We start from the raw sequence: 10,492 nt of genomic DNA on the forward strand, positions 1-10,492 counted from the left end.
TGAGAAGGAAGCTCCGTGGATGAGGTAAGACTGCTTACAGCTATGAAACAATATCTGAAACAGATTAAAATACATTTTCCTCAGCTTGTTTCATGTTCCTCTCAGCTCATCCAGGCGAGAGCAGATGTACTGTAAATGCAATCGTGCTTGTGTCAAAAAGGCTTTATTTTTTTTAGATGATAAAGCCTTGTTTATTAACTGTCAGACATTTCAGATTTCTTATAGAATCCACATTGTTCTACTGTGGATGAAAACTCACTGGTCTGTGGTGTCTGAGCTGCAGACACTCATTGTTTCGGCTTGTCCTCGTACATGTTCAGGTTTCACTCAGAGACTTGTCGGTCCCTCCCCATGACTTCAAATATGACGACGCTGAATCCTTCACCTGCACCTTCATTCATTCCTTCACACCTTGTTGACAACCTGCAGTGCAGGTCCATAAATTACCCATAATTATGTGGATTTGTGCTCGCCATAACAAAGAAAAGAATTTAGTTTGCTGTTGTGTTATTCCTGGAACAACACGTTCTCTGGCTCTCTAATTAAAGCCGACATCTTTTAAGTTTGCAGTTATCTCCCGTGCAGCACTGAGGAAACTTCATCTGTGCCTCATTCTTTCAAACATTAAAGCAACAAAAAAAAAGATAGCCAGGGAAATGTGTTTGTAAAAAACGCTCTTCAGTCTCGTAGCAAATTTAAATCAGCTTCAGAGTGATAGACTCCACATGTGTTTCCTTTTAAAAAAGAAAGAGACCCACGCTCCAGATGAGAAGACAATGACAAATCTTGGCTCTACACCGCTTCTTTTGTCCAAAGATTCATAGCAAATAAGAACACAAAACAATGCCGTTCCCACACTCTCTCCTCTTGCCACTTACATGCTTGTCATTAGATGCTCTCATTATCCCTTCTAGGGTCATGGAGCAAAGTGAAAACATATTTGCAAGGGAATGAAAAGTTACCCAATGGCTCAGATCTCAAGCTCTGTGAAATCTGTTTATTCCTGATCATTATTAGTGTTTTTCTGTCTGTATCAATAGTCACTTTCCTTTCTCCCTGCAGCAGCGTCAGAATCTCCAGTGCTGGTGCTGAGCACAGCACAGCACAGCACCAGCATCAGTACCACAGAGTGCAAGCAAAGGAGGAAATCAATAGAGAAAATATCGCTGCAGGCTCACACATTTTTATCTCGCTTTGAACGAGTCAGCTTTAATTTAGCTTTGATCTCAATTTGCTGCTTTTGGGATAGCTTCGCTGCACATGAACCAGGAGGAAAAGCTTCCACCGAGGCTTTCTTACAAAAGACCCTTTCAACTGAGGCCTTTATTTTGCCTATAATATGTGTCAGTGTCCATTACTGATTTACAAGGAATAAAGATACACAGGATCAAAACAAGCTATACCTCAGGACTTGGACTCACTGGTGCACAAGTCGTGCAGACAGTTCACCAAGTGCACTCTATCTATTCTAAGTCAGGGAAGGTTCACAGCCAAGCAGAGCAAATGTTGGACAATGTTAGCGAGGGGCCACAATAAAGAGATCCTCAGTGTTGCTGTCAGAAGCGGCCTAGTGTTGTAGTAACAGGTTGAGATGGTGCACAGCTGGCGCTGTTCTCACTGCTCTGCGAACCACGCCATGCACTCTTCTTCCCCTTCGCATCATTAGAGCTTACACACCAAAAGGTTGTAGCATCACCTCAGGACTGCACTTCCCTCATCTTTTTTTTTTTTTTTCCAAACCAGTGCGTTCTTAGGAGGAGAGTTGTTTGGGAATTTGTTTCTCTTTTATAAAGCAGAGACAAAAGGGTAGAATAAATGATCGGGCTGAGAAAAGACCAGCGCCTTGCTGGGGAGAAAGGGAAGGGTCTAATCTAATTTGGTTAGAGGAGGATGTGTGCTGTGTGGGTGCGTGCGCGCACACGAGTGTGTGTGTCTGCGTCTGACTGTGTGTGTGTGTGTATGTGTGCACGGACACATGGCTGTGGTGCACAGTGTGAGGGGACTGTGGGAATGGGACAGGAGGACTGCACAATTGAATGGAGCCTCCAGAGCCAGAAGCAGTGGGGAGTCTCCTCAGACGCGCTGATATCACACCGGCCACTCAAAGAGGGATTAGGCCAGAGAAGCCCTTCCTGATTAGCAATTCACACTCAAGTGCCCCCACAAGGACCATGGGTAATAATATTACCGTCAGCGTCCCTCACCGATCCAGGCAATCAAATGCTTTACTCCGTTTTTTTGACTTTTACTTCCCCCTCCTTCATCGTAGTATTCACTAATCACACTTGAAGGACTTTGCAGAAAAGTCAACCAAATCTTGCAAAAGTGACCCATCAGAATCACTCTGATGTGATTCTCAAACACCAACAATCATTTTTTGGAAGCGAGTGGCTGTAACTGTTTCGGTTTCTTTGCTCGGTCTCAGGCTGCTGAACTCCCCCCCTCCCCTCCACCACGTTTTCTTCCTCTCCTCCTTCTTCTTTCTGCCGTTTTAAACGACCGCCACATGAAAGCGTATGATGTAAGCACGCCCCGCTAAACTAATATTGCTGTTTCAAAGCAGCCTCTAACCCAGATGTTCCCGGGCTCCGTAACAAACAAAATTCATTACAACACTGTTTATTGCAGATCGGCTCCCAGCTTTCCTCATCACAGAAAGCACCGCCATCCATATAATTATGCTAATCTTGTCTGTAAACACTTAAAAAAGGTCACCGCGATTCTTCTGATCAACCACAGTTAATAATGAATGAGGTCAAGGGTTAACCTTCATCTGATGGGAGTGAAACAAAGCAGATTTCACCGGAGCAATGTGAATGAAATTAGTCCTCATTAATAAGTTACTTTATTGAACTCTTTAAACCACATGAGGGAAGAATACTGCAGGCTTTGATGATGACAGGGACCTTTAATAATTCATTGTATGATTCATTTGCGTTTCCTCAAAATGCCTCACCCTTTATTGGATCTGGTGCTCTTTTAAAGCTCCGGCGTTTTAAGACAAGACAGAAACAAAATCATCTTTGTGAGACGTCGCAGAAGTAGTCATCTTCTCCTTTCCTTCTCCTGTGCCTTCACTTTTTTGTGATTTTGGCACCAACCTCTCTCTCAAACAAATGAGTGGCGGTGAGAGGGAAATTGTTGATAAATAGGATCATCCCGAGCTAAATGCTGAATTCATGCAATCGGGAGGCAGAACAGGATCCTTGGACAATGGACAGGGCATGCAGACAAATAGTCTCACCTCCAACTGAGTGTGTTGTTTCTTCTCATTGTGGCCCGTGAAAGAGAAGAGGAGGGCCTTGGATAAGAAGATTATAGCCCGACCCCACCCGTACGTTTAATCAACATGCCCTTTCATCGCCAGCAACAATGCTAAACATGTCCAAAATGTGCCCCCCATCTCTCCTAAAGCATACCTCACATGTTGGAACAGCGAGCCACTCACCAAACCACAGCAATTAAGTGGAATACTTCTATGATTCGTAGCATAAGATCATATTTCCCATCATATAAGGAATAGCATGCATTCCAGAAATGTCACCACGATAGTGCTGATTTTATTTGGGATTCCCATTTAATTTCAAGCACAAAAATGTATTGGCCTCAGTTCATTTTTGCTGATCAAAATTCCCTTAAGAGCCCGAGGAGCTTTGTTTCTTCACCCTTCACTTCTTTCATCCGTGGTTAAATATGTAAATAAAATGTCTAAAGTCATTCTTCAAAGGGGAACAAAAGAAAAAAAGGGGGCTGGGGGAAAAGACAGCCATAAAATTCTTCCAATTCTCCATAACATTAGCCAGAGGGGGCCAGCTTCCAGCCAGAGCCTAGCAGCAGGGGAGCGAGCTCGCTCCATAGAATCACACATCTCAAATCCCACACACAAAAAATAAAATATCTTTTCAGCTTCAGCCATCAAAGCCCCCAACCCCAACCCCCAACCCACTTTATTAGTTACAGAATTATCTCACAGTTGCTGATTTTTCCGAGATGGAGCCGCGCTGCTTTTTTTGTCACACTGTTGTGGTTGCAGAGATGAGATAAAGTGTTTGTGTGTGCATATTTTGCACATGTGTGAGTAGGAATGAGCTATGAGCGGGGTGTGGGGGTAGTGTATGTGAGAGACAGGAAAAGAACAACATAAAAGAAACAGTGGTAACTGCTGAGGCTATGGATGCTAAAGAGTGAACACGCCTGTATTCCTCTGCTTTTCTTCTCATTTTCAAAGAGATATCATCATGACCAGCAAAACAATCATGAAAGAGAAGCAGGCAGCAGAGAAGACAGGAGCGTGAACAGAACAAAGCCCGCAAATTACCACAAACTAGTGCGCAAGCTGCGTCTTCTTATTAGACTCTGCAACAATACTATCGTGTCAGTCTCATTGCACCAAAGGCAGCAGTAATAAGGGCAGTTCTTTGCCAGACAGGGTGTCCATCAAAGATGGATGATCAGTAAATGGAGAGCAGAAGTGGCCCGGGCTCGGTCGATGCACTGATATTACATTCTTCTTCCTCACATTAAAGCTGTCATGTCTTTTTGTTGTCACACTGGCAACATAATAAAAGTGTAAGTAGAGAGGGAGGGACAGAGCTGGCTTGTCAGATGTTGTCCGTGTCTTTGTGATGGGGTCAGACTATAGAACGTTCACGCTGCTATTGAATCTTTGACAAAAGGGCAATGGTTCGCATGCCATTGTGAATTTCCCACTGAAATTATACAGTATATGTACGTCTTTTTTCTGCTCTGTAAAGGTTGTGTTCGGACCAAACTTCTTCAAACACTAACAGCTGGATGAATGAAACCCAAGCTGCATAGGAAGAGCATATTGTGTTTGTTAAGTGTATTCATACCCTGCATTTATGCTGCTGCTCCACACATACTGAGCTCTAACAGCTGAAAAGCCCCCACTAAGATATGCTGTGCTTAAACCATTTATGCACACTGGTGCCAGGTTTCTCATCTTCCCCCGACACATGTTAGAAATACCTCTAAAAGCACTTTAGTGACTCTTGTAAAAACGTGAAAGCATAGCAAAGTTTTTCAGCCTTGATGAAGACCATGACTTGGTTCCTGAGTATAAGTCTCATGGCAGCGACTGTTTTACACAGTAATGTGAGCGAGGTCTGGAGGATGTCTCGCACATAAACACACACATAAAAAAACTATTCTTCTTGTAGATGAACACGCTATATTTCTCAATGAACAGGCTGATGATGTAAAAACCAAGTTGGAGTCCTGACTTGCTGTATAAACAATGCGTCATCAGCGAGTATTGATGCAATTTATAACAGCACTCTATGTGTGTTGACATGTTATATTCAGTTTATTGAATTACAGCCCGTGACTTCAGCTATGCTGTGTTTCACTTTAAAACGCCCATAGAACGGAAGTTCCAATTAATGCTGTTTTTTGTGTGTATCTTTGCCATTACCTCGTTTATGAAGCCCTAAAGTTTTGAAACAAACAGTTCAGCCACTGGTGAGAACGCCGCATATGGCCCTTGGGCCGTGAGATTGAGACTACTGCTCTAAATAAACCAGAGTATAGATGATTGTTTGTCTCTATGACTGTGATGGACTGTCAACGGTGCGACCCATTTCACCCTATATCAGCTGGGATTGCCACCAGCTCACCCTCATGTGGAGGATAAAGCAGTAGAAGATGAACAAATGAAAATATGCCCATAATATGATAGATTCTGTTCAGAGTAATTTCCTGCAGCACAGGCAAATAGTCTGTTCTAAGGTTGTAAAGTCATCTTTGGCATCAAGAATTAAAAACATTATTAAAATTTTGTCATGTGCAAATGGTCAGTGAACAGATGTCACTGTGAGTGATGTAACACTTTTATGAAAAAAAACAAAAAAACAAACATTTTACCCTTCCTTACATGTTTGCAGGATTTTATCCCTCGCTGAAAAAGACAGGAAATGACTGCAAGGTGTTGTTGAATGTAGCCCAGAGAAAAATAGTGGCCAGAACACACATATTCCCACACTACTAAATTATAAACAGATTCTAAATTGGGAAATGCTTTTGTCAACATCCTTCACATCCTACACATGGTCCCCATGAGTGGTTTGTTCTGGTTTTGAAGAATGTCTTGGGAAGTTGCATCAAGGCTTCTCTGAAACAGACTTCTCTGTTTCAGTTTACATGTTTTCCGGGTTCTCCAGGTTTCTCCCACAGTCCAAAAACATGCAGATTTGGAGATTAGGTGAATTGGTCACTCTAAATTGACTGTAGGTGTGAGAGTGTGAGTGAATGGTTGTTTGTCTCGATATATGTGGCCCTGCGATGGACCCCGCCTATCGCCCTATGTCAGCTGAGATACCTCGCAACCCTCTGGTGGAGGATAAAGCAGTAGATAATGGAAGGATGGATGAAAATGTCCATTCTTTCTTATTACACTTTTGGTCACTTCTGAAACTTTAAACAATGGATTTCGAATATATATACACACTATTATTGATGAATACTTTTGATTCATCCACAATAGACTGAGTGTCTAGTACGCGGTAGTGGTATACATTTTTACAACCCTAATGTAAAAATGTAACGTTTCATTGGACTAATTACCAGGGGTTGTCAAAGTTTTGATACCTGAGGGCCAATTTAGGAACCCAACATTGGACTGAGGGCCGTCAAAGGAAAAAAAAACAGAAAGAAATCCCATTTGCAATAATTTTAGTGGCCAGATTATACTTATACAGTTAACTCTTATTGGTCTGTATCCAGTAATGTCCGATAAACATTTAACAAGCTTAGTAGCGCCTGGAATAAAACTATCAACTGTAATTCATTGCGGGCCGCCAGAAATGTTTCTGCGGGCTGCCATTGGCCCGCGGGCCGCACTTTGAGAGCCAATGAATTAAGCCCTGGAAGTATGCACAGTTTTAAAAAGGTGTACATGGAATTTTAAAATAAATTCTGTAAATGTTGTTTTCCTAACAAAAGATTCTTAAGATTCTTATTCTTATATTTGATTCATAAAAATTTAAAAGCTGTTGGGAAAAAATGTGTGTGTGTGTGTGTGTGTGTGTGTGTGTGTGTGTGTGTGTGTGTGTGTGTGTGTGCGTGTGCGTGTGCGTAACATGTTTGGGATTCTCTCTCTCTGTAAACTGTGTCTGTTGTCAGTGAAAGTCTGGGTGTAGACACAAACAGAGAGGAAAGTTTGCTGTGCGCCTTTGAAACCCGCTGCAATGAACAAGCTGTTCCGCACGATTTGAAAATAATCCGCGTGTCAGTGTCATCTTTCTTATGTAAAGTAGCTGTCTTTGAAGGCGGATCTTTTTTTTGGCAGGTTAGACCGGGAGGGACTGAGACTCAGACCCGCAGCTCCTCAGACGAGCGCAGCCACTGAAGCCATCAGCTGCCTGCGCGCACGCAGAGAACCAAGTCCTGCGTTTGTGGGACACATTAAGGGAAATCACTTGGGATATTTATTAGGTTTATTTTGCAGACTGATCCTCTGTTTCGGGCGCCTGTTGGAGGAAACATCCGCGCGTTTCTGGACTAAACCATTTTTTTTGTTGTTTTCCCCAAGTTGTCGCTCAGGACTGAAATCTTAGCGCTGCGCTGGGAAAAGTGGAAAGATACAAGAGACTGTGCGTCTTCTGGAAACAAGTGAGGAACAACTCTGAACACACTGCAATCGTGTTTTCATCACAGCAGACTGATACGCACGGCGATCCATGAACTGAGAGCGCATGCAGCCATGGACCCGGACGCACGCTGCTTCCAGCGGGGAGACATCTATGGACAACCGCGGGAAATATGTCTTTATTAAACTCCACACTAAAATGAGAAAGCATTCACCCTTTCAACAGAGAGTTGTGTAAGTTTTACTCGCATCGATCACACCAAACTCGTCCAGAATCATCACTTTTTTTTTGATGATGTTTGTTGCAGTCATGAACATTCTGCCTGTTGTGTTTAATGGAGAGAGAAGAGGAATGTGTCCATGTGTTAAAATGAGCCTCATCTGTGTGCTGTGGCTGGTCCTTTGCAGCAGCAGGTGCTCCACTATCAGCTCAATAGACCCAGACTGGTCAGGGGAAGGGAGATGTCAGCACATCAACATCCCCCTGTGTAAAGACATAGGCTACAACATGACTCGCATGCCAAATCTCATGGGCCACGACGACCAAAAAGAGGCAGCGATCAAGCTGCAGGAGTTCGCCACACTGATACAGTATGGGTGTCACAGTCATCTGAAATTTTTCCTGTGTTCACTTTATGCGCCCATGTGCACAGAGCAAGTGTCCAACCCCATTCCAGCATGTCGAGTGATGTGTGAGCAGGTCAAGTTAAAATGCGCGCCCATCTTGAAGCAGTTTCAGTTCCTCTGGCCTGACTCTCTGGACTGTTCCCGGCTGCCCACCAAAAATGACCCAAACAACCTCTGCATGGAGGCGCCCACCAACGGCTCAGACGAGCCGCCCAAAGTCTCCCACACCCAGCCGCCAGATTTCCGGCCACAGCGACCTCTGAGTGGCCACGAGCTGCACCCGAAGGAGAGCAGCAGCAAAAAGACATGCAGCAACCCCGGCAAGTTCCACTACGTGGAGAAGAGTGAGTCCTGTGCGCCTAAATGCTACCCTAAAGTGGATGTATACTGGAGTCAGGGAGACAAGCAGTTCTCTCTGGTGTGGATGGCCATTTGGTCCATTCTCTGCTTTGTCTCCAGTGCCTTCACCGTGCTCACTTTCCTCATTGACCCCCAGCGATTCAAATACCCAGAGAGACCCATCATTTTCCTCTCCATGTCCTACTGTGTTTACTCCTTGGGCTACCTCATACGACTCTTTGTGGGAGCCGACAGAATCGCCTGTGACAGAGACAATGGGGTCCAGTATGTCATCCAGGAGGGTCTGGAGAGCACCGGCTGCACTATTGTGTTCCTCATCCTGTATTATTTTGGTATGGCCAGCTCCCTCTGGTGGGTTATCTTGACCCTCACATGGTTCCTGGCTGCGGGGAAAAAGTGGGGTCACGAAGCCATCGAGGCTAACAGCAGCTACTTCCACCTGGCAGCGTGGGCCATCCCCGCCGTAAAGACCATCATGATCCTGGTTATGCGGAAGGTGGCGGGGGATGAGCTGACAGGTGTCTGCTATGTGGGCAGCATGGATGTCAAAGCTCTCACTGGCTTTGTGCTAATTCCTCTGTCCTGCTATCTTATCATTGGCACTTCTTTCCTGTTGTCTGGCTTCGTCGCCCTCTTCCACATTCGCAAGATAATGAAAACAGAGGGAGAGAATACAGACAAGCTAGAGAAGCTCATGGTGCGCATTGGCGTCTTCTCTGTGCTCTACACTGTCCCAGCCACCTGCGTCATTGCTTGCTATTTCTACGAGAGGCTCAACATGGACTACTGGCACATCCTGGCGGTGGAGCACAAGTGTATGGACAGCAGCGGGCCGGAGGCAGCCGAGTGCGTCATGAAGACTTCCATTCCCGCCGTGGAGATCTTCATGGTGAAGATCTTCATGCTGCTGGTGGTGGGCATCACGAGCGGCATGTGGATCTGGACCTCAAAGACACTGCAGTCGTGGCAGAATGTGTTTAGCAGGAAGCTGAAGAAGAGGACGAGGGGAAAGGCCGCCAGTGTGTTCACCAGCAGCAGACCTTACATCAAACCGCACCCATCTCTCAAAGGGCACAATACGAAGTATGAGCCCACGCGGCCTCCTCCAACTTGTGTATGAGCTGGCTCTCTTTGCATAAACCCAAAAATACTTGTAAAGCTCTTATCGGAATGAGACTTTGTATTCAAAGTGTCATCAAAAGAATCAAGGTTCAAGTTTTATTTATGCAAAATGTATTGAAAATGATGCGATGTGTATGTGTGTGTTTTTTTTCTTGTATGTATCTGGAGCCATCTTGTGCAACAAGAGCTGCCTTTATTTGAGAGAAAAAAAAATCTGCTACTCCTGGATTCACTTATTCTATTGAGGAACTTGGTAGAGAGGGAAAAAAAATGTATTGTTCCTAAGACAAAAAAGAGTGGAATAAACCATTAGGATGTACCATGGGGCAACTTGAATAATGTGCAATAGATGTTTTCCTTACAGGCAAAAAAAAAAAGACACTGTCACATGTGTTTGAACTGAAGTGAGAGCAGCTCGTCCGATATACCATGAATTAATTAAGCACTCATTTCATTTTTGAAAAGTTTATTTGTACACACTGTTGAGTTTCCCGTTATTTTTTTTCCTTTGCTGTTTTAAAGCACAAGAGAACATTTGTATATATTTCTAAAAAAAAAGAAAAAAAAGCTGAGATTTTATAGAAAAATTAATAAAACGTTCTAGTTTTACATGTTTTTGATTGTGTGCTGCGACTTTATTGTTATTCTCTGTGACAGCGAGTCCTCATCCTCATCGTTCAGCATTAATATTGATGCAACTGTTGTGAATTTGATGGTATGTTCGATTTTAACATCACATTTAACACTTCAAAAGTCAAAAACAGAAATATTTTACTG

General features: G+C 43.9%; 1 protein-coding gene across 1 annotated transcript; it reads left to right on the forward strand.

Moving 5' to 3' along the window:
* Positions 1-7,958: 7,958 nt before the first annotated feature.
* Positions 7,959-9,713, forward strand: fzd10 (frizzled class receptor 10; the record flags this gene model as incomplete). The annotated part of the gene is made up of 1 exon (XM_083902167.1): positions 7,959-9,713. One exon carries the CDS (start codon positions 7,959-7,961, stop codon positions 9,711-9,713), a length of 1,755 nt encoding a protein of 584 aa, XP_083758293.1.
* Between the last annotated feature and the right edge of the window lie 779 nt (positions 9,714-10,492).

Source organism: Microchirus variegatus (assembly GCF_963457635.1).
Source record: "Microchirus variegatus genome assembly, chromosome: 16".
NCBI lineage: Eukaryota > Metazoa > Chordata > Actinopteri > Pleuronectiformes > Soleidae > Microchirus > Microchirus variegatus.